Here is a 25943-nt window from a genome sequence, read left to right as displayed (position 1 = left end):
AAAAAAACTATAAATCTCAGAAGCTCAATATAATAAAAGTTGATATTTGGATGACATGAAATGAATTCTTTTGGTGGCAGGGATTATCGGTGCAGTCCTCTGCTGTCATTTAGGGACCGGGGAACATAGGGACTCTGTCATATTCAACAACAAATGGCTTCCCAATTTACCCTGGGTGTTAAAATCCAGGCTGGAAATCAGAGAAATGAGTGAATTTTTCAGGCAGGTGGGGAACAATAGAGTGAACAGGTCAGGCTTAGAAGTTTCACTTCACATTTCTGCCTACCTCTCGTTGGCCATGACTCAGTCTTATGGCTGCATGTAACTGCAAGGAAGACTGGTAATGGTATTTGGCTGTCTGCCTAGAAGGAAAGGAATACAGATTTGGTGAACGGCTAACCAGTGTCTGCCACAATCATGTTTTATTTGTTTGCTTGTGTCCATGAAGACAATGAACAATTCTGCATAGAGTCTGGAAATTCTTCCCTGGACCATATATCACACATGTGTGCAATAACCAGGTTTTTAAAGTCACTTCCCATTTTGATACCAGTATGTCTAAAGAATGGGAATTTCAACTCCTGTTGTTTACAAAATTCATGACTTTTACCACACTGTGTGGAGCTCCTGGGGAAAAATCAAAAGGTGGACTATTTTAGAAGGCATCCTTTTTGTGAGTGATGCAGCAGCAGTGGAATTGGGGGGCAGAGAGTAGCCCCAACCAAGGCTACTGTACTTCAGCTCTATCTTCTGCGAGGCGATCCTTTTTGTGTATGTATCCATCTGGTTACTTTTTCATTCATTTTATGCTCACTTAAAAACGTATACCTTGTTGAAAAATTTCAGCAACTGTTTTCCATCAAACAGGTCTTCACAAAGATTATCATTTGAAATAATGAGAATCAAAGACTAATAAAACAGGAAATCATCTAGAGCTTTAGTACTGCCCTTCTTGAAAGCTCTAATAAAACTATAAGGCCCACCGTAGATGTAACCTCAACCTAGAAACCAATTGTTCTACAATGGTTCTGAGCACTTTAAAAGACATCCCTTGTTAATGTCAGTAAATAAAGGCATTTTTTTTCCTGGTCAGCTTGGCTCCCTCCTTTTGGCTCAAAACAGATTTGAGCATCTCTACTATCCAAGTTTAAAAGAAAATTGTCTCATATTAGAAATTCACCCTCCAAAATGGTATTTCCGAGATGAACTTTTTTGTTTGCATTTTTTTCCTAACCCAATTTTTTAATTGTAAAAAAAATAGCTCATTTTTTTCCTAAATGTATATGATTGACTTTAAAATGCCAGTGAAGAGGAATGGTTTCATGGAGGAGAGCTTCATGCTTTTTTATGTGGCAGATGCTAAAATGTAGGCTCATTTCCATCACCAAGTCAAAAATCATATCTGACATAAGAAACTAAGTGTAGCCTATGCAAGTTCAGATTCACTGCTGCTTACTGCTTACTACTGATTGGACTACTTTAGGTATTAAGTTTCATAAATCTTGGAACGCTTCATCATTTCAGATAGTTCTTTCTCATTTATCTTGCACATTTTCACCAGTTTCAAATCTATACTTTAAGCTTTCTGTTTCTATCCATGACCCATTTCAACAGACAAGGTCTGGTGCAAATGTTGCCCCTTTTTCTTACAGAATTGTCAATATGTAATTCTGTAACAACAATATCACATTCAAGCACACCGTATGACATTTTAGGTGGAATATTCAGTTAAAACTATAAACTATTGCACCCAAATTATTACCCTACCAACCACACTCAAGCAGACCCTAGTTCAGCCGGACCCTGCATATTATACTTTACTGTAAATATATCTATTCAAAGAGATTTAGTACAGCCTTTTTTGTAATAATAAGTACAAAAAAACTTTAAAATGTTCATGAGTGTGCACTGGTGAAAGAAGCTATGATCCACATATCATCATACTCTGTAGCTAATGCAATGACAGAATACAGCTACTTGTAATGATATAATCTAACTTGTTCTTCAGACAGGACATACATGTATGTCTCCATGTATTACATGTGTGTATACCAGACAGATATGTGCATTTATATTTACATGCACATATGCATATGTTTTTCTATCCATATTATTAGCAGAGAAACAGAAGAAACTGTTTCTATGGTTACCTCTGGAGGAGTAAAGCCACAGCATGGAATGTGGGTAGGAACTCTTTTGTCTTCATCTTACATCTTTCTTAACTGTGGCATTTTTGTTTTGTTTTGTTTGTTTTTTGCCGTGACCATCTGATGTGGCCTGTCATTTGTTCCATATATGTATGTGTATATACATGTAAGCATGCATATGATATATATAGCATGGGGGAAAGTAGATTTACAATTGTTCATATGGAAAATAATTCAATAATTAGTAAATAAAAGTGCAAGAATAAACGGTTTCACATACTTAAAATTGTAAACCTACTTTTGCCTTACTGTGCATATATGCTTGTATGCATAGATATCACATATGCACAACCTTATAGTACCTATCATTAAAGTTTTAATATAACTAAGGAATAAGAACGTTATGCCTGGGGTGGTGTGGCTCAGTGGATTGAGTGCCAATCTGCGAACCAAAGGGTTGCCAGTTCGATTCCCAGTCAGGGCATGTGCCTGGGTTGCAGGCCAGGTTCCCAGTAGAGGGCACATGAGAGGCAACTACACATCGAAATTTCTCTCCTTTTTCTCCCTTCCTTCCCCTCTCTCTAAAAATAAATAAAATCCTTTAAGAAAAAGAACATTAAAGATGGAGGAAAACTTCAAGATCCAAATAACTTAGAAGTGTTTGAATTCTACTCTTTCTTTCTATTCTGCCACTGTCTATGCCACTTCTCAGCTAAGTTCATTCCCACCTGAGAGTTAAAGGCAGCAGGTTCTGGAATCACAGCTGGGAAACTTGTAGCTGGAAACCAGAGCATAGCTTTAAACCAGCCAGCAGCCATGGAAACTAAATACCAGACATTAGGAATGGTTGCAAAATGTAGTCCCAGCCCACTCCCCCTCCTTTCTAATTACTCACTAACTGTTTCTTAACTGCTGGCAGCCAGGCTGCTGTGATTGGGTATGAAGAGTGAAGAACTTTTTGAATAAGGCAATACTTACTCTGGAATAAGACAATGCTAACCAAAAACCCAATTGTAGCTAAAAGGAGGTAAGAGTTCCTATTACTTGCATCACATTTGTTCTGCCCCAGGAAAAAAAGATGATGATTCTATCTTAATTATGCTAACAGCATTTTAATAGCCTCCAGAGAAAATGCCTATTTTCCAAAATACAGACCACTAAATTATACTGTATTATTTAGCAACTCCTACCACTGAGAATTGAAAGCTTATCCCAACTGTAGTTGGTTTTGGCTATCCTAGGATTCCAATCTATCATTTCCTCCTAAATGCTGCCCACCCTTCAGTGCCCAGGACACAGTGGGAATATTCCTCTGGGAATAAGGGTCTTTTCAAGCTGCTGTGATTCCTCTGATTCACTCAAGATAGCTCAGATTCTGGCTAGGGACGAGCATTGTGCGCCCTCTCTCTCTCTCTCTCTCTCTCTCTCTCTTTCTCTGAAAGCCCCACCCTTTGCCTCTAGTGTCCCAGATTTGTTTCTTTCTGTCACAGCAGAAAAACCCCCAGAGGTTCCCAAACCTGTTATGCACCTGAATCACCAGGAAAACTTATTAAGTAAACAGATTCTTGGTTCTGGGGCTACACACAGACAGGTTTGAAATCCCTTCTCTCTGTTCATTGCTTCTGAGTCGTATGTACAGAAGCACTACCAGAGCTGCCCCACTGGCAGCCTCTCACTGACGAAGGGCTCCCTACACTCCACTGCGTGTAGCCGCCCTTTTTATCCATAAGCGACCTTCTATTCCTTGAACTCCCAGTTTCCTTTTTATGAACTATTTAAGCCCACTCATTGAGAACAATATAAAAGATGCCAGCACCACAGAATAATAGTGAGACCTTTGCTTTAGGTCAGTTTTCCCTCTGATCTTCTGCTTCCTGAAGAGGACTTCTGCTTCCAGACTCTTGATTCAGAACGAGTTTCCCACTTTTCCCAAATGGTCATTAGCAGGGATGGAGGGGTAGTCACCACTAGTGTCCTGTGGGAGGCATTTTTAGTCCAAAGTAGGAAACATGGCTTTGGGGCTCAGAATCCTCCTCGCGGGCTCGGAAGCTCAGGACTCTACGAGCCTGCTGTAATAGATGTCATTCCAAAGACATGTCGGTGACGTCATTAGCGGGCACTGTTACATTCATGTAGGTTTTCAGAAGGGGACTTCTCTTCATGAAGACCTACCTCAAAGATTATTTTTGCACACTCTTAGGAAGAAATAAGAGGCCTGAGTAAAATAATCTTCACTGAAAAGATTTGAGTCTGATAGTTTGCTTTATCATTTGGTGTGCAATACCTATCTATGAAAATCTTCCTCGGTTACCTTAGAGTTTACATAGGAGGATATGAAGCTGGCCCGTGGAGCTAAAATAAAAGTGTGCACATTTCATAAATTTTTATTTATATGCACCTGTTTTGCACAAATATGTTTACAATCTGGTGAAAAAAGCAAAAGGTAAAATGCAGTCATGATGAACTTGAAAAATGGATTGAATTTAGATGGTATCTGGATGATACAGCAAGGGCTTGTATGAGCGCTTGGGAACATGATGGGGAAAATGATGGAAATACCTGTGTAAGGCTTTCTGGGTGGGCTGGATCAAGTCTGAGTTCTAAAAGATAGTCACAGAATGGTAGATAAAACAGCAACTTGAGCCCTAGCTGGTGTGGCTCAGTGGATTGAGCGCAGGCCTGTGAATCAAAGGATCAACAGTTTGATTCCCAGTCAGGGCACATACATTGGCTGTGGGCCAGGTCCCCAGCAGAGGGCGTGCAAGAGGCAACCACACATTGATATTTCTCTCCCTCTCTTTCTTCTTCCCTTCCTGTCTCTCTAAAAATAAATAAATAAAATCCTTTATAAAAAGCAGCAACTTGAAGTGAGATTGGAGATGAGAAAAAACTTGAGCACAAAGGATGGCAAGATTGGGTATGTCTCCAGATGAAATTCTGCAGAGCAGGACAAAGCAGTGAAGGCTGACAGTTTGGTGGACAGCACTTATTCTTTCATTCTTTGGATAGGTTAACCTGGAGTTCAACAGTGCTGCTGGAGACTAATACAGTGTGAAGGGATGCAAGACACAATCTATTACATCAAAAAGTTTGGAAACATTGGTGGTGTGAAAATTAAGCATGGCAACTTCTGTTTGCAGAATGCTAGTTCTGTTTTATCAAAGGGTACTTTTCAGGTACCTAGTAGGCACTTTATTTTTTTTTGGCATTTTATTTTCTAGGGCTCTGTATCATTTTTACTAGTACTTACACTTAATAGTTATTGAACCATTACTCCCTCTTATAACATACAATGTGCTAAGTCCTTTATATACCTTATTCATATATTTAATCCTCATAATAAACTAAGGAGTTAAATATTTTCACATTCAGTGTTGCAAATGAGAAAATTAAAATATTAGAATTATATGATATAAATTGCTTAAGTTCAAGGAGATAATAAATGATAGAGTCCTATTTGGACATAGATTTAGCTGACTCAGGGGTCTGGATTTCAGCCACATTTCTGCTTTAGGATAGAGATTGCAAAGTGGTGACTGGAGCATGAAAATCAGCCTAGGAACCTGCTTTGTGCAGCCTACAGAGCATGTTTTTAGACAATCTGAATGTGCATTTTTATAGAGGTAACTGTTAACTGGAGTCACCATGCTTCATTGCCTTAAACCATCTTGACATTTAAGATTTTAGTCTCTAATTTAAGGTTACAGGTTGAATAATCCCCTTTATCTAAACTGTGTGTGTGTGTGTGTGTGTGTGTGTGTGAGAGAGAGAGAGAGAGACAGAGACAGAGACAGAGACAGAGACGTTTGTTGAAGAAGATACAAGATACAAGAAACATTGTACGCAGGACAATGATGGCTCAGTCCCCTTCAAAGTAGGCACTAGAGACCTCACACAGCTCTCCCAGGCACCATCAGCTGCCCTGTCATGTTTTCCTGAATCTCATGGATGGTCTGAAATCTCTTTCCATTCAAAGGTAATTTTAGTTTTGAGAAAAACCAGAAGTTACAGGGTGCCAAATTTGGGCTATAGGGGGTCTGAGTTAGCTGGGTGATTTGATGTTTCACCAAAAATCTTTGTACAAGATGTGATGCATGGGCAGGTGCATTGTTGTGGTGAAGCTACCAATCACCAGTTGGCTATAGCTGCAGCTTTCTGAATCATGTGAATAGTTCCCGTGGAGGAATGTTGAAACGTAATGCAAAATTTGATGCAAATTCATTGCTCTACTCAGTAAGTCATTTTGAATGTGACAGCCACACAATACACATAGTCACTTAATGGTGTCTACCGCCCCCACTGACTAGTACAGTGAAGTCCTTATTGTTCATGCATGCACATTCCAGTCCACTCTCCTTGGCTGCCAAGTTACATTGATGTCATGCAAACCATTCTAATTCTATTAATAATGGCTGCACTTTTTCCAAACAGAGCTCATGTGTGTGTGTGTGTGTGTGTGTGTGTGTGTGTACAATGCAATATATTTATAGAAGCAGAACACATATTTAAGGAAAGTTCCATTGTTTATGCTAAAAATGCAAAGAGAAAACATTGGGAGAAAATTTACAACATTCAGAAAATACCCAGGTATATTGATTTTGCCATCTTGAAGTGACATATTTCCAAAAATTCCTTCTTTTTCCTTCAATTTTACATCTTGCTTTCCATGAATAGACACAGCCAGAGGGATTCCCTTCTGAAATCCCCATCTACATGCGTCTGTCAACCAATTAATTGCTCATTAATGCATCAGCCTAGGTGTTAATTTGTTGACAGACAGATACATTTAAAAAAGAGGGTGTGCATAGTGTCCCAAAGGCCCTACCCACTCTGGAACATAGGAGAAACTATAATCACAGTGAATGTAATGTCAAATTTCTTGTCTCAAACATTTATTTCCAGCTACTGTGATAATGTTTCATTGATGTTGTATTGACTATATTTTGCTTTTATTTCACATTATTCTCCATTATGGATAGAACTTAATTATTTTCTAGAATAAGCATATCTTGAGTGATGTGGCTATTTTTTTATTTCTTTTTCATCTTTCCTATAAGCTGGTAAGCCAGTTACTATTTAGATGTTTATAAAACTATTTCATTTTCCTAAAACCCTATAATAAATCTATTAACAGGAGAAAGAATGGCTGAAAAATTAGATGATATGACCAGTGATTTTAATACAGAATTGTTTTTTGCATTTTTAGCACATTAAACAATTTTAAGAATTGATTTATCAAGTTCAACCTAAACATTACATTAAGTCCTCACCAATGTCTTAATATCTTAAAAAGAATAGCTTATTTTATGTATAGTTTTTGCTACTTTATTCTTTCAGATAAATCATCAATATTTCAGTTATTTCTTTTCAGAGGTAACAGCAAGACAATCATGTTTGTTTTGAAGAACAACTCTAGGTTATCATTTCTGTTAACCTATATAGACAAAAAAATATATAATTTTACTAAAGGCAGCATGGATCTCCCAACACCTTCCTGAGAAATTATAACTCATATAGAAGTTCACAGGCAGGCTGCTGGGAAGGGAAGATAATGAACAAGGCAGAATCCATGAACACAAGCTGGGTTTACAGTCCACGGAGCCAGCAGTCAGGCGGGAAGAGCCTGAGCAGGCTTGAACTCAACTAGGATGCTTAAATCCGTGTGAGTTCCTGTTGCCTCTGAACTTCGAAACAAGAATGAGCAGGGTCTCTCATCACAAGCTAAACAGGTACATCTCGAGCCAAGAGGTCAGAGACACTGATGGGAGATCCAGAGGGGAAAAGCAGTTTCAGGCCGAACTGCTACTTTATGTCAACAAAGTGAAGGAGCGTAGCATATCAGCAACAATGTGTACACACGTGTGTGCATGTTTACACATACACAAACGGCTGCTGCCTCCCTTCCATTCTATTAGTAGGACAGAATCTTTCTCATAGCCCACTCTAATGGAACACACACGAGAAAATAGAATTACGGGAAATTCAGTTCAGCCTAGCCAAGTCAGTACATTACACAGCTATCACAATGTGCATTCTCAAAGGGTGTGGGAAATCATTGCGCTTCGTTGTACCTGCACTTGGAGGATAAATGAAGGAAGTGATGTCTAAATCAGAGGATGAGCCCATAAATCAGCTTGTTTCTCCCCTCAAGAATTCCAAAAGCGTTGCTCACATGTATGTATTCAAATTAGATAAACCAGGGGATTAAGAAGTAATGAATTTACTCAATTTACCTCTCTACGATCTTGCATACCAGACAGCCATTCCTAATATTGAAAGGAAATGTCCATTTTCCACTTTCAAGGGGGCAATATTTTTCTAAGATGAATTGTCTTGGTTATTAAAATGAAAAGAGAAGGCTCTCTGAAAAATTTATGAGAGTAGTGGAGCACATCTAAGTGACAGTGTTGGCTGAAATAAAGGAGACAGCATAAATGCATTTCACACCTCTTCTTTGGCTCTCCAAAAAGAGCAACTATTGTTACAGGGTATAACCTTATTTATTGTTATGAAAAGGTGGAAGGGTTTTATTCATACTGTACCAAATCCCTAACTGTGGAGTAAGATGTTGCTGGGGGGAAGAGGGAGCTAGTTGAAAAATACACACAAATTCAACAAAGCTGACTTAAAATGTGTATTCGTGTTGTGGAAACCCACCGTTCCTAACTGTGGATGAGCAAGATGTCTCTTCTAATAGTTATATTATGTTAATGCTGTGCTCTCAAGAAGTAGCATTAATCTATACTCTATACAACTGCACTTCTCTCAGCATATTTAGAGTCACAGAGCAGATCTTGACTGAGGGAGGATTGTTTCTCCAAGGGCCATAGGAGGCCCTCGGAGGAAAGAGGTAGTGGAGGAAGATGGGGCACGATCTGCTGTGCTACCTTGAAGTAGAATATATGGTGACATTTTAATGCTATAGTTAAATTTCTCCTAAATTATGAAAGCCATATTATTCTATTGCATCAATTTTTGAAAAAGACAAAACTAAAGGAAAAAGAAGTAATCAAGAGATATAGAAAGTGCTTTAAAGCTTCATCCAAATCTTAAGAGTCTCTCTCCTACTTCAAATGAGAAAGTCAAGAAGCATATAAGTAAATATAAGTATTTACTTTTGAGTAAATAATGGTAGAAAAAGTACTAATTAAGATGTTTTAGAATTGTGATTTTCAGCTCACAAGAATCTGATTATGTTTAATAGGTTTATTAATGTTTTCTTAATTTTTGCTATAACTACTTTTTATTATATGATAGGCCTGGTTATTAAAAATGAAAGCATCACATTTGATCAAGTTAATCAGATCAGTGAGTATTTTCATTAATCCAGTTCCTGATTCAGCATGTCCATCCTATCAGCAGAACTTCTTATTAACTTTTAACACAGGGTATTCCAACAGCTAGCTCCAAGGAGTTAATATGTTATGAAACATTATTCAGATATGAACAAATGGCTTTATTATTTCTACTCTCTTGGACTATGTGAAAGTTTCCAGGGTTCCCTGGAAAAGATTTAAAACTGATTGTTGCATTTTACCTGAATTGATTATATATATTAAAGGGAATTTACCAGGAGATTCAAATGCTGGTGGAGGCGGGAGGTCAGGCGAAACAAGCTTATTCATATAACCACAGATAGAACACCAATAATGTGAATGATTCATAAATATGTTGGACAAGGTATTCATCTCTTTGAAATGATAACAAGTGGTCATTTCCTTAAAGACAAGAAGACTCAGTTATTTTAATTTACTTCTACAACTTTCTACTTAGAGCATTGCTAATATTAGAACCTAGTTTTTTAAATCACAGAATAATAGTGATGGACACAAAAAATAGACTTCAGAAAGTCATATAGCTTCTGTAGGTAAGAAATCTGTAACAGTATTCTCAAGCGATTACCTTTATTAGATGCTGACAAGTCTCAGATGCTACTTTACAAGCTCTTTTATTGAAGACATATTGAGGGTTATAAACCTTCCAGATAGGTGTCTCATAAGCCCTGCATAAGGCAGTTGTGATTAAAAACCATGTGAAAAATCTCTCAATAGCTCACAAAAGAGTAACCAGTATGGGTAGTATTGGGTGTGTGTGTGTGTGTGTGTGTGTGTGTTAATAAGATACTGGTTTAGTGTAAAGACAAGGAGTAAAGGTAACACCATGAGGGACGATAAAGTTATAGAAAGTGAGAGTGGAACTCCAAAAATGAAGAAAAAATTAAGAAGAACTTCATAGCCTCTCAAGAAGTTTCAGGTATAGACACAATAAAAATACTTTTAAGTATGGGAATAAATGTCTTCTAAGCCTGAGTTTCTATTATCGGGAAAGAGGGATGAAAGTTAGACAAGAAGGGTTACTTTTGAGTGATTTTAAAGACACCAGTAGTAGAATGGACTGAGAAAGCTAGCTACAGGTTCCAAAGATAAATAATGCATCTTTTCAAGGATGAAAAGAACTGAGAGAAATAGCTCTGGTCATACCCTGAAAGGAAAAATAACAGTGAAATTTTTTAAATACTAAAAATATTTATGAATACTATCAACTTCTGATGAACTCAGCACAGAAAATTTCCTCCCATTTTGAACTTCAGTTTTTTAAACTACTTTCATGGTGGTTCAAACTGTTATCATTTCTCCTTCTATCAAATGTGGACCAAAAAAAAAAAAGTTCCATAGTGTATTTTAGCCTCATAAGCTGTCAGAAACATTTTACTAAGCCACTATGGAGGGGAGACAAGCAAAGCAAACCAATGTATGAAACACCAGCAGCTATACTGAGTACTTTCAATATAATGCTGACCAACAAAATCCCTTCTAGACTGAGTTCACTGAATGTTCGCTTATATTTTAAATAATAGATCTCATGCATGAGCTATCATTATGTCCTGCACTAGCCATGTTTTATAAGCTTATAAAACTCCTAAAGAATATTTCATTAACTTTAAAAGCCATATAAACCTAAGGATTATGGGTTCTATTTTTTAAAACATAAGGAAAGCAGGCTTTGTATATATCTAAATTACTTGTTATGACCTTGGGTATTAGGAAACTTAAGGGAATAGGTCTTATTAAATTGCACAGATATAGCAAAGTTCAATTTGTTTTTTTAAATTATATTTTATTGATTATGCTATTATGGTTGCCCCAATTTCCCCCTTGGCCCCCCTCCACCCAGTACCCCCCACTCTCTCGGGCAATCCCCACATCATTGTTCATGTCCATGGGTCATGCATATAAGTTCTTACTCAATTTGAGTTAGACCTTTCATTTAGACCAACCAGCCCACGTAAGAAACAACAAACCAAAACAAAAAATCTTTTTTAAGTCACAAGGTATATACGTGTTTTAGAACAGATGCTATTGACTGTATTACCCCCTGAGTAAACTGTGACCTAAGTAAATGCCTGATAGTTGTCTTCTAAATAAAGTTAAGGACTTCTTTAAAAGGACAATCATTCCTGATTTCATACTTTCCTTCTCAAAGAGAGTATTTTGTATTTTGCTGCTCCTCCATTTTATACACAGGCACTGTGGGGAATTGTTAGAGTACTAACAAGAGATAAATATGGTTCTTGTCTACAATACTGATTGGCTCAAATGAGTTAGTGTAGTGTCATGGATTTTATCCTGCCCCGCTGCAAAATGGCAGACAAGGTGGAAAACTACATTCTACAGGTGCTGTTTGGGCACAGGCGAGGCTGGGTAACAAAGGTACCCCAAAATACAATGTTTTCAATAAATTAGAAGTATATTTCTCATTAAACAGACTAGTAGAGAGAAGCCCAGACTGATGGGGTGATTATGTTACATCAAGTAAATCACGGATCCCGATTCCTTGTGTCTCGCTGCCCCAATATTTTGTCTTTGTATATATGATAGAAACCAGTTCACAGACACAGTCTGCCTTGCAGCCTACACGAAAGAGAAAAATAAAGTCCAGGGCATGAGGCTTCATCATGAAAGAGATGACCAGGAAATTGTGCACATCGCTTCTTCACACAACTCACTGGCCTGATCTCAGTCTTATGGCCGCATCGACCTGCAAAGAAAGCTAGGAAATATAGTCTGTAGCTGGGAAGCCTTCTGCCCAACTAAATCCCTGGGGGTTGTGTTACTAAAAGGAAGAAAGGTAAGAGACACTGGGAAGTATCTAGCTGCCTCTGCCTTAATAAGTACCAGCCAGGATTTGAAGGTTACAGATGAAGCACAAGAAAGACGAAGGCAATGTCAGGACAGGCTCTGTTCAAGAACATGGCAAACCTATATGGAACACCCGTGTTTGAGTACGCTGTCGGGGAGTTTTCAATATCCTTCACCTCTACTACTAATAGCCCGTTCTTCACTCCTCCTTTTATGATTCTTTCCCTCTCACTCCTCCTTTTCATATTCCTATTTTCACCTCACTCTGTGTTTTTCCTTTCCTGTCTCAACTGTCTATGATACTGAAGCCTCAAGAACTTGCTGATCACTCGGCACAGATGAATGCTGTCTTGTACGTATGTTAAGGACTGATTTAAACATAGTTGGAGGCTAAAGACGGGATACTTTGCTTTAAAATGTGAGAGTCTGGAAGGATAAGAAAGCACCAAAAGGGTTAAAAGAATCAGTGCGGGATTTAGTACAGCAACTATGTCATTAATGGAGCAAAAATAAAGATGCCTTATCAAGATGCAATCACAAAGTTTCGAGATCAGTAAGGCCTCTGCAATAAAATCCTAAAAATGTCTGCATTACAGAAGCAGGTTTATATTCTGGATGACTCAAAACAATTTTAGAAATGAATAAAATCCTAAGCAGTTCTGATGTCTTTGGCGGAAAGCAAACCACAAGTCACTTCTTTCATCCACTCTTTAACTGATGGGCCAAACGGCCCCACTTCTCCATAGGTTTCAAAATGGCTAAGATGGTAAAATTTATGGTATGTGTATTTTAAGTCAATTAAAAATATTAGAAAGTTGACCCGAGTTCCTCTTCTTCATCACCACGAGTTTCCAAGTAACCATTGCAAGCAAATCCATTTTCTGGCACTTGAATGTTTTCCCCGAAGCAGTCATCGGTTTCCTGCTTCTTTTAACTAATGCCCATCCTTTCAACACTCAGGTGCAACCTCACACTTTCCCAGGGTGAGGTGTTCAGGTGGCAACAGATGTTAACTGATGCATGCTAAGTCCCTCTGTTCAGCCCGATGTCCATTGATTTTGCTAGATGCCATTAACTTTTGTAACATGCAAATGAAAGGCAGCCATCAAGAGCTACAGTTTGAGTCCTTACAAGGATCTTTGAACCAGCGAAACACAGTGCAGCAATAATACTCCCATATTGGGCGTGCTTTTTTTTCAAGTGCGTGTGTTTCCCCTCCACTCTGGAGGGGCTCTGCCCTTGCTTCTATTCCTGTCACTAGTATGGGTAATATCCCCAACATTTCATTCAAATTCTAGGATGCAGCCCTCAGCTTCCTGAAAGGCATACCTGGCCTAACTTGATGCACAAAGTGCAAGCCATCGCTTATAGAAAAGTTTAAGTCCCGTGACAATAGCAACATGAGTAATAAATTGATAATTGCTTAGCAGCTTGTGAGCACTCGCCCACCATGTGTACTATGGATATATATTAACTCAGTTGATGCCAAGTCCAACTACTTAAATCCTCTTGCAATTCTATTAGCCAACCAAATAAGTTGCTTTGTCCTTAAAAGCTAAAGAAATATGTTGTAAGATAGTCTGAAATACACTATCATAAAGAAATCTGACAGGACAGCTGAGTCATGGTGAGCAGATTTAAAGTGCATGTCTTGTTTTTGTTTTTTTTTTTTCCGGTGATTTTATTCCCCTGAAATTTGAGCAGATGTTGTTACATCCTTCAGGAGTAAGATCCTGAACTATGCGCTTAATATAACCTATCCCTTCCATTTCTTTCCTTTCGTTTGGAACCCTGAGAAAAACCTCTGATTTCCAGAGAACTCTCTGTGGTTAGATACTGTCAGATATTATGTGCCATAGGGCCTGATACTTATTTGGGCCAAAGATCTTGAGGAAGTTACAAGGGAACTTTCTTTCTTTCTGTGTGTGGGGGGTGGGGGGGAGAGGGAGGAGCTGGAGGTGGGGGTGGGGGAGAAGAGGAGATTCTTCATTTTTGAATAAAGCTTTCTGGAAGAGGAGCCATCAGTGTAACTGATGACAAAAGATAAATATGTTTTGCAAACCACCTTGTTTTATCTTAAATGAAAAGTCTTTGGCAAATCATTTATCTTTACCATGACCATAGCGTAATTTTAATATGCATGATTAATGGTGCAAATGAAATTAAAAATCCCCCTACTATTCAACATCTTATTTAAGAACAAAATACACATATATTCCAATTTCAGTGAGTAAGATCTCTGAATGCTGATGCTTTTTAATTAGGGAAGAAATTTCCTTTTAATTAAAAAAGAGGCTTCTTTTTTATTTAAACTTTTTAATAAGTTAGAGAGTGTCCTCTAGTGGAGAAAGAATTTCTGCTCTCAGCACTTTTAGAAATGGCCAGATAATCCCTAATTAGAAGGCTGCACTAAATCACAAGTGACCCTACTTACAGCCCATTGGAATCCAATGTTTAAAGGGGAAATGTATCATTTTCCTTCTAACGCCTCCTCACATGGCGGCCTACTCGAAATCCTGATGTATGACAAGCATTGTTCTCCTTTTAGATAGCAAATGATTTTTTTTATGATCAATTTTAGAGTGCTTCCTTTGTAACCTGGTGAGATTGAGCTGATGGTGCACCTTTCTGCCAAAAAAGCGGCAGAAGCATTTAGTGCAATTTACTGTAGCTTTTACCGATATCAACTTGAGACAGCAACACTATTATCTTCAAGACTCCAGGCCTGGCTGACGGATATATTTGATGTGTTCAGCTACCTGGGGCACACATTAAAGAATTCTGCTAGTGCTTGAAGAAAAACAAAGAAACAAAATTAAGATGAAAATGAAATTGTGTCTCTCTCTTCTATGTAACTCATGGAATTCTCATGCTAATTCGGTATTTCCGGTCAAGTGTAGTAAATACTATGAGCGCTATCACTTGGGTGTCAGAGGTGGGACTGGAGGTGTGTTTTCAATATCAAAATGGAAGGGAATGAAGAAGAGCTGTGGTGTTGAGTCTCTGAATTGCAGGTTAGGATTGCCTTATCAGAAATTGCAGGTTCCAGCAAATTAAGAGACCAAAAGGGAGAAGAGATGGATAGTTGCTGTTGATAACAAGATAAATCATTTGGACTTCAACAGAATAAAGATAAAATTTTACTCCCGTTCTTATATTTGAAAAAAGAAAGCAAAATAACGTGTTCATACAATCCTTCAGTAATCCAACAAATGCCAGAGACATATCGCATAGGTAAAAATATTACGTGTTGCTTAGTTTAAGCGCAGTGATAAGCAAGGAGGTCAGCATTATATTCCTGTTAACAGACAATTTTCAGAAAAATGTACAATCATTACTTTCATACAGATATAAGGATAAACACATGTTAAAGACATTTTTGCTCATATGATATGAAGGGACCAGGCAGATTATGACCAGTGCAAAGGTAATATCAAAGCAGCAGATTTATATAGAGTAAAGGAATCTTGAGATGAATTCCAAGTAGAGAAAAAGTAGATTTTTCCATGGGTTTGGGGGGGATAGCTAAGAGACCAGAGGGAAATAAAATCAATTAAAACACTGCCAGACATGGGAAAATTTACATGTCAGTTACCTGTAATTTACAGAGTCAAAAAACAGCTAAAAAACGGTGAAAGTTAGAATCTGGTAACTCAGAAAAGTAGGTAAGTGGGTAGTTTTCCACTGAAACACAAATTCTGTCCTACATTTCTTTGGAAAGACGATATATTTCCATAGCTTGGATGGGGTCACCAGGGGCACAGTTGAAAATTCTATGTCTTGTTTACACTAGCTACCTCTCTACCCACCATCATCATTATTATGAACCCTCTTTCCTCTTTCCCAGCCTCCCTGTCCTTGCTCCCTCATTAAGGGCCCTGCCTGAATGGTTTTCAATCTTGCTTTTCTGAGCCCCAGTTCCACTTTAAACAAAGTCTAAGGTAAAAGGAAATTGTTCCAGACAGTTAACTGTAACCACTTGCATGACAATCTCCTGAGAGAGCTCATTAAAAATGGAATTCCCCGGAACCCTCTGCACTTGCTGAGTCAACATCTGGGAGGGGAGCAAATTATTTGACAATAAGTTTGAGATTCACTGGCTTAAGTAAAATAAAACAATATACCATGTTTTTTGGACTATAAAGATGCACTTTCTCCCCCCACCAAATTTGAGAGGAATAATGATTGTTAATCCTGCTGTTGAGCTCTGCTTACATTTACATTGGTGAAATATTATGTTATTTATGTTATTAAATATTTTACCACATTTTTTGCTTCAGATTTTTTTCCCTATTTTCCTCCTCTAAAACCTAGGTGCGTCTTATGGTCTGAAAAATATGGGTGGCATGTTAACCTGTATTTATCTAAACTAAATGATATTGTAGAAGATACAGGAATATAAAATAAAATCTGGTATGAAAGTTAGTGAAAATATGCAAAAATTTTGTTAATCGGTGGCATTAGGAGGTGCAATAGTAATAACCTTTCCTCTAATTTCTTTCAAAATCTGTTGATGTTTTGTTTGCTTTTTTCTTTTGTTGATTAGGTTCCTGTTAAAGGTGAGATCATATGGTATTTGTCTTTCACCACCTGGCTTATTTCACTTAGCATAATGCTCTCTGGTTCCATCCATGCTGTCCTGAAGGATAGGAGCTCCTTTCTCTCTGCTGCATAGAATTCCATTGTGTAAATGTACCATAGTTTTTTGATCCAATCATTTACTAATGGGCAAAATATAACCAGAGACATTGAAATTAAGGACAATAACCAGAGGAAAGGGGAGAGGGGACCTTGGGGAGCAGGGTTTTCAGGAACTACTATAAAGGACACATGGACAAAACCAAGGGGGAGGGTGGAAGCAGGGAGGGAGGTGGGATTGGCTGGGGTGTGGGGGAGTGGTGGGGGGAAATGCAGACAACCGTGATGGAAAAACAATAAAGTAATTTTTTAAAAAATCTGTCTATGATCATTTTCAAGTTGAATGTTTAGAATATTAATCCATTAAAGAACTTTCAAGGCACTTGTCTAAGTGTTATTTTATCACATTTCCTTTGTAACTGAAAACATACTGAGACACACATTAGATGGCAAACACGATCAAGAAAATGTAATCTTCTCTGTTGTTTTACTTTTCTTTGTATTGTTTCCCAGTGTACCAAAGCTTTACTAATTATTTTTTAAATCTGCAAATCTTGAATTTTCTTGTTATGTTGAGGCTGGAATTCTAAGAAATCATTTTTCCTACATAGATTCATAAAGTAACATACTTCTTCTAGATAGTATGCCTGTTTCATAATAATATTTAACTCTAGTAAGTTTTAATTTTTGTTATATCATATGAAATTAATCTTTGTTTCCAGATCATAATTCAAAATCTGATAACTCATTGCCTGGAGTTAATCTGCTACTATTTTTAAGCATTGCCCATCATGCTTTACACATTAAATATATACAATATTTATTTTAAAATAATGTATAAAAATCAATGCATTTTGTTCTTTGGACCATTCACATGCTTACACTTCTTTAGGAAATTATTCACAATATCTATCTACCTAAATTTCTAAATGAATATAGAATTATTATTTTGAATTCTGTAATTTATTGGATTTTCAGTAGCAGTAACATTGAATCTAAAGTATAACTTGGGAGCGGACCTCAAAAATATCTAGTTTTTTTATCCAAGGCTTTGCAAACTTTCTGTATATGCATTTCATAAAAACTTTCATCTGATTCAATATTATTTTGTGGTTCACTTATTCCCAACCATTTCTGATTATTGTTTAGTTTTTTGTTGCTAGTATAAATAAGATCTCTACTATTTTCTATTCAGTTACTATGGAAATCATGTATAATATAGAATTTTAGATATCATAGACCATTGCCAACCCCCAACTTTTCTTCTTGAGGCTGGCAAAATGGTGGTCAAAATCATTGTCTCCTAGAGAGTAAGATTAAGGCAAAATAACTTCAAACCAAATTAACTATAGCTAAAATAAGAGTACATTAATTTCCTACAAATCATCTACTTAAAAAAAATTGCCAGAATTCCAAACTTACCCTTTTAAGGAAAACTTCTTTTCTCCTGAATTGCCTTCTTCAATTGCTTGCCACAGGCTCCAATATGCTGAGATAGATTCCTCTACCATTTCATATTGGGCCGAGTACATCTGATTTTAAAATTTCATAAGCTAGTTTTTTAAAGATTTTATTTATTTATTTTTAGAGAGGGAAGGGAGGGAGAAAGAGAGAGAGAGAGAAACATCAATGTGCGGTTGCTGGGGGCTGTGAGCTGCAACCCAGGCATGTACCCTGACTGGGAATCGAACCTGCGACACTTTGGTTCACAGCCCATGCTCAATCCACTAAGCTACGCCAGCCAGGGCTCATAAGCCAGTTTTTAATGATTTTAAAATAAATGCTCTTTAGATTTGCATAGTCTGTTGCTTTTGTTTTGCATATTTTGGCTCTATTGAATTCCTTAAGGGCATCCTTTTGCATTTTTTTAACGTGAAGTTCTATTCAAATATATTGAGATGGCGAATAGTCCTTCTCTAAGCATTACCACATACACTCCATTTGTTAGACAGGTATGTATAGTGATACATTTACATGATTTTGACATGGTCTATTTAGAGTAACTCGAATTGCACAGATTTTTACATTTTGTAATACAAATACAAAAAGTATGTTATATCAAGAGGCCAAATATTAAAACTTTCGCTAGTAAGATATTCCTATATATTTCTTACATTTGGACATTTGAAAGAACTCTTTTTTCAAAGAAAGTAAAGATATAAGTTCTTCTGAACTGTTTAAGTTTGCAATTATATTATTTTCAAACAATTCTCTTATCACCATTTAAAGCATCTTATTATTTTTTCATGTCTAAGTGAATTAGCAAAACTGCAAAAAATATAATCATATGAGAATGATGCTAGTAGGTGTCCTCATATTGAATTTAAAGGATATGATCCTACAGGCCCCATTTATATTAATTTCTAGTTTAAAATATGTTTACTTTTAAACATTTGAAAATAACTCTTCTCAGATGTTCTTAAACAGTGTAAGCCTTCAGTAATAAAGTTCTTATGATTCTCAACTAAAATTATAAATTCATCATAGAGTCTATAACACAACAATGAAGAAATTAGCATGTTAGGTATGATGTTAACAAACACATACTGTGGTCTAATAAAATCCCTTTTATCTTTAGACTGGTTTTATAATTTTGAACCACACTGGTTATTAATAAAATAATTATATGTAATAATAACTTTGTGGCTTTATATGAATGGTAAGGATCACAAAGAAATACTATTTCACACTCAGTAGGATGGCTATAATCAAACAGACAGATAACGAATACTGACGAGCATGTGGAATTGGAACAACTTGTACATTGCTGGAGAGAACCTAAAATGGTACAGCCACTTTGGAAAACAGTCTGGCAATCCTTCAAAGATTTAAATATAGAATTATCTTATGGCCCAGCAATTTCACTTCTAGCTATGTATATACCCAAGAGAAATGAAACATATGTTCATACAAAAATTTGTACAGGAGTGTTCAAAGCAGCATTATTCAGTCCTGGCAACAACCCAAATGCACGCCAACTGATGAATGAATAAACAAAATATGGTCTATCCATACAAGGATATATTATTTAACCATAAAGAGAAATGAAATATTGATATGTGCTGTAATGTAGGTGAACCTTGAAAGCATTAAGCTAAGCAAAAGAAGCCAGACACAAAAGGCTATATAATGTATAATTCCATTTATACAAGATGCCCAGAATCGGCAAATCTATAGAAATAGAAAGTAGAAATTGATTAGTGGTTGCCAAGGGCTGGCAGGTTAGGAGGAAATGACAAGTAACTGCTAATTGGTTCATGGTTTCTTTTGGGGGCGATGGAAGTGTCTTAAAGTTGATTGTGCTGCTGGTTGCACAGTCCCGTGAATGCTGAAAACCATTGACTTATAGGACATTTTAAATGGGTAGATGGATGATATGTGAATTGTATCTCAATAAAGCTATTAAGATGTGCTTGCAATATCTTTGAAAAAGCAATTTGATAGAGAGTATGCTGGTAAATGCTTAACAATTGGTTGTCCAAGTACAATTCTGACATATAGGTGGTCGGTACTTTTGTTTACATTAGCAAATGAGTAAACATAGGAGATACATGTTAGAATTTCATTCATCAATGATGTGAATGACTTCCTTGCTGAATCAAATTACATTTTTTTGATACTAGAGGAATATGTTTTTTATGCCTGTGCAATTACCAATGTAACAGCTATACACGTGACACTTAATCTGCATTATTAACATTTTCTCGGGAGACAATCAACAAAACAGTAAATCATACCTTGATTTATAGCATTTGGCAACTTATGGGTAAATACTCCCACCATAGCTGACTGCAAGCTACCAACACAATCTCACTAAATGGGCGGCTGAGGAGAGATGTGCAGTAGCACACTGTTATATACTACTTCTGCCATATGGATGCTATAGATTAATAATGTTGCAAAATACTTAGGACATTTTGATTTATCTATTAACCTTTGTTTTTAATAAGGTCTTTTTAATTGTAAGTTTTTATAATTCAATTGTACATAATTACTGTGCTTAACAAACTGCTTACAAATTTTCCAAAAATGTAGTAATCGACTCTTGTAAGCTAGTATGAACTGGCTCCAGCCCACAAGTGAAATAATGTCTGAAAAAAGAGACTCTGTATATGCAATGTTGAAGGCTAGTTTACAAGATAGATTTGGCCTGCTAAGATAAGCTGTACGCATGTTAATTATTTAATTAATTAATTAATGAAGCTTTGATAAAAGGAAGCAAGGGAAAGTGCAAATTTGAAAGATATTAAGCAAGTTATTAATTGATTTGAAATTATTTATTGAATTCCTAATATATTCAAAACACTGTAATGGGTCCTGGTGACACATAAAGGTAAATGCAGATATAATTTCTACCTTTGGGAGTGAATGCTGTGGTTGCTAGGATAGATATGCAAATAAACCAAATGTTGTAGGGAATATATTCTGATAAATACAGGTATGCTTCAAGGGCTATGGGAAGCAACGACAGAGTGACTGACTATTCCCAGGGAGGCCATTGTCAGTTTCTATTTGAGTTAGCTCTTAATGGATGAAGAGTAGTACCTTAGGTGGAAAAAAGGGGAATATAAAGCCAAGAATATACTTTTAAAAAGCATGAGAACATGAACTGAATAGTGCGTGGACTACTTCTAAAACTCAGATGCTAAAAACCTGTTGTGCAACTGGCATGTCCCACTTCATCAGCTAAAGGTACAAACACAGTCATAACATGTTTACTTTCCTAATTCCTATTTCCTATTTGCCTAATTAGCTTTGTAAATAAAATGCCCTAGTTTTCTTAATCATCCTTATTAATCTCTGTCTTCCCTTCTTGAGTGGGAAAGCATCATCTCTCCCTAGACCCCACCCTGCCCCATGCATTGCAATCGACTCCTGGTTCTTATTCAACCTGAAGGGAAGTGATGATAGTTCTTTATTACAGCTTTCAAACATGGGCAATACAGACTTGTGGGCTAAGGTCACACCTCCCTGACACTCCCATAATTGGCCACCATTACCTAAAGGAAAAGTACTGGGTAGTCGTTGCTTTCCTCCCAAACATTTGGGCAGTTGGATTTCAAGCATGAGCCTTATCTTGTCTCAAGTTTGACTACATGGGCTCCTAGTGTCCTGGTGGTGGTGCCTTTTGCTCAGGCACATATATAAGTATAATTAAGAGAACCCATTCAGAAACCTCTTAACAGAACAGAGCTCTGCCAATTTGACTTTCTAGCCTGATTATATTGAGAACCAGCTGGCAACATCCCAATTCCCCCATTCTCTGCTACGACACACAGTGATGCATGGAAATCATAAAAAATAAAAAATGTATTTTCTACCTCATTAGACTTCCTATGAAATCTCTGCTTTGAGAGGTTCTCTATTATCACATTGACAAAAAGCATAGTGATCTGTCATCAATGCTATCAACTATGCTTTACCCTTTTAAGTAATTATGTGAGAAAATTCCAGTCTTTGTGCAGTGACTATTCCTTATGTTATGATCCCAAAATACTGTAACCCTCTCAATGCTCTTGATTCTCTCTGATCCAATCTCAGCATTTCAAGTACAGAGAAAGTGATTTCTTTAGCATGCAGATGGAATTATGTCAGTCTCCTTGAAGTCTTTCCCCAGGGTAGCATTGCCCTTAAAAGCACATCCCAAATCTTCAACACAGCCTGTAGGGAAAGCTAGGGCTGCCACTGCTCTGGCCTCACTGATGCTCTATTTTCCCCCTAATCCTCTCCCCCACACCACGCCCACCCCGCCAAGTACACTTAAGCTTTAGCCAGTCTGAAGTTATTTATTTCCCCCAAAGTTCTCTGGCATTCTTTTACTTATGCTTTTTCCTCTGTGCCTGGAGTGCTTTACTATTTTTCCCTCATCCTCTTTTAATTCCTTCCATGAATTTTATGACCCACAGCAAGATCGATCCAAATCTGGACAGAGCTCCCCAAGGCACCCCCAAAACATTGCAGATATCCCTGGTACGGGAGCTCAAGGCAAGGTAGATAGTCAAAGACCAGGTGAGCCAAGAAGATTGAGAAAGCAAATTGTTTTTGACATGGGTGCAAGAGCCATTTCCTAGGTGTGGTAGCACAAAGCCTGCAGGTAAGAGAAATGAAGAATTAGGTAATGGAAAATCACTTGTTCTGTGACAGGAGAGACAAATTCAGGTCCCAGTGAGGGATTCAACTTGCTTCTCTCATACAGAATGTCAGGCTGAGTTGCTCATGGTATGATCATTATTTATAAGCCTCATATTTAGTCAAACTGGAATGGAAAGTTAAGTAATTTCTGGAGACTTCTTTTTATGAGTTTTAGTCATTAACTCCCTCCTACAAGCTAAAATTTGATCCCTTAAAAATAAATTTTGTAAATTATGACCATAAAAATGTAAAACTCTCTAATGTATGTTCATTCTGTTGGCATGTGATGTTTATCATCACAACAGGTAGTATTTTGAGATTTACTATAGAATTCATGACCACCTCGACACTATAACAGGTAGTGAGGTTGCATATAAGTTAGTGCCCTTATAAAAATGCAAAGCCAAAGAATATTGGGTTTAAAACTGTTTTTTTCACATTGAATTGATACTTCTCTTAGAAATCTGTGGCTGATTTCCAATCAACAAGATTGGCATTTGGTTATCCACTCTGTAATGTAAGTATTCTCCAACAGAGGTGTGGTGCCATGTTAGAACATTTAGGCGATATTTATGTACAAAATTGATAATCAAGGAACCTTCTTGGAGCTCCATTTTGCTTCTTAAAAGCTGGTAGACATTTTCTGGACTTGCCTTATCTGGTTTTTAATGTTGACTATTGCATATAGAACCAAAGTCCAAGAGGAATCACTTCCTTGGACAAGATTCAGACATGAACAAAGATAAGATACAAGGAGAAAACTATAGCATGCCATCCTAGAAATAATAGAAGAGCAAGAATTTATTTATGAACTCTCCTTATACAATGAACATAATTAAGATAGCATTGATTTTATCCAATAAAAATTATCTTGCTGTGGGACTTGGAGAATAGAATTTGCATATAGGTATACCCATAGCGGGGATGGAAAGAGTTCATCTAAGCACACTGTGCTTTCCTTTGGATTTATATTGTAGTATCCCTCCTAAGCATAATTTCAGTAGGTGTTCACTATTAACTCATAACTTAGCTCTGAGGCTTCCAAGTGTTTAGTCATGTCCTTCTTTGACCTTTAGATCATAGAGTTGTCAGGTCCTCAAGAACCTTTACAGGAGTTTCTGAAATTGAGAAAGTTTTCTTACTTCAAATGCCAACAAAGGGGTCACTGGGGCATAGTTTTCAGCCTCTCATATATGTAGCGCCCATCCCTGAGAGTTCCCTTGCCCCAGTCCTAGTGGAGTCAGTCCTTACAGGTCCCCAGCCCACCCTGACCCCCACTTTCTGATTCCACATGGAGGCAGTGAGATTTTAAAACTAGCCTGTACTGGAATAGTTCAGTTCTCTAATGCTGGCTGAGGCTTGGGTAAACCAGATGTTCGCAAAATGGCATAACCTGTCTAGAGATAAACATTACGTGTTCTGCAGGCATGAAATGCACTTCCACCCTTTAGTCGGGGGCCTCTACTTAGCTGTTTTAAGTAATCAACTGATCTGCACTCACCATTACAATGGTCTCTCCTGAGGAGCATATTGAAAGAAACTAACCTCTACCGTGGTATCACTGATTGTACATCTAAGAAAAACCCCTACTATTGACTTCTAGTCATTCCTTTGTTTTTTTTGTGTGTGTTCTTTTCTACCTGTTCATGTGTTGGTTTTCTTCATTACATTATTATTCCTCATATAGTAAAAGTAATTTAATAATGTTTTTCAAGGGTCCTGCATTTCCAGTTCCTTTTCTTTCCCACCTGGTGATTTTGTTCCCTCTCTATTACTCATATTCAGGAGTGAGAAATACTTTCTAATTGCCCTATAAAATCTTATAATTATCAATACTATGTATCTCCTGATATCATGCTTCGGGAAGGGCACATCACCTGTGTGGTACTTTCCCATGCGTTTGCAGCCTCAGTCCGATCATGGGAAAACATCAGGCAAACCTCTATGGTGGAACTGTCTATAAATTAAGTGGCTAGTCTTATTTAAAATTGTATGAGTCACTACCATTTCATTCAACAAGCTGTCAAAAGCATCCATTTTATAAACTTGACAAAGATTGAAAGGAGCAGAAAAAGATTATTTTAGAAAGATGTTTCATTAAATCAATTAAGTAATCAAAATGGTACCTACCAGTCTGTCTGAAAAAAAAAAAAACAGTGTGTACAAAGAGTTTTATAACATATTTCTATCGCTTCTCTCCACAGGCGACTCAGCTAATCTAACCTGCAGAGCTTTCTTTGGGTACAGTGGAGATGTCAGTCCTCTAATTTACTGGATGAAAGGAGAAAAGTTTATCGAAGATCTGGATGAAAATCGACTTTGGGAAAGTGACATTAGGTAAAATATTTTGTTTTCTTTTACCTTGTAGTCAGGATTAACATTTGCTCAGTTGGTGACTAGTAAGCTGAAAGCAAAGACTTCTTTTGTTTGTTTTGTTTTACTATTATAATAAAAATATTGCAACAGTTAATGGCAAAGAGGCAAAACACTGTTGAGAGACTATGGAATTGCAAAGCATGAATGCCATTTGCAAAGAATTAAGAGCAATAAAAAGGAGTTTTTCATGGAGGAATGTACTGAAAGTGAGACAGACCAAAGTACCAACAAATTCAGAGAATGCGATATTGTGCGTTTTGTTTGTAAGAGCTCTTTGTTTTAAACTGTTAAGAGGCAATAGTAACAAGGTACCAGGACTCAACCAGGTACAAGCTCTGTCATTTCCTTTTATATATTTTCATATGTGAGGCATCGGGTAGACTATAAAGCACTTGGTAGGAATGATAAAGGATACACCAAATTATTTTATTGCCTTTGTTAGTCTGACTTTAAGTTCTAAATATGAACATAGTGGGAATGATAGAGAATAGCCATTAAAAATACCATTGAT

General features: G+C 37.1%; 1 protein-coding gene across 1 annotated transcript in view; it reads left to right on the top strand.

Moving 5' to 3' along the window:
• The window catches only part of IL1RAPL1 (interleukin 1 receptor accessory protein like 1), a 582852-nt gene that overhangs the window by 511256 nt on the left and 45653 nt on the right, over nucleotides 1-25943 (top strand). The window contains exon 6 of the mRNA XM_045855844.1: nucleotides 25261-25393. Coding sequence (XP_045711800.1) covers nucleotides 25261-25393 — 133 coding nt within the window. The remainder of the gene's footprint in view (nucleotides 1-25260; nucleotides 25394-25943) is intronic.

The sequence above is a fragment of the Phyllostomus hastatus genome, unplaced genomic scaffold, assembly GCF_019186645.2.
Source record: "Phyllostomus hastatus isolate PE091 unplaced genomic scaffold, TTU_PhHast_1.1 phas_scaffold_12, whole genome shotgun sequence".
Lineage (NCBI taxonomy): Eukaryota > Metazoa > Chordata > Mammalia > Chiroptera > Phyllostomidae > Phyllostomus > Phyllostomus hastatus.
Note: the sequence above shows the minus strand (reverse complement) of the source record. Positions and strands in the feature narration are given on the sequence as shown.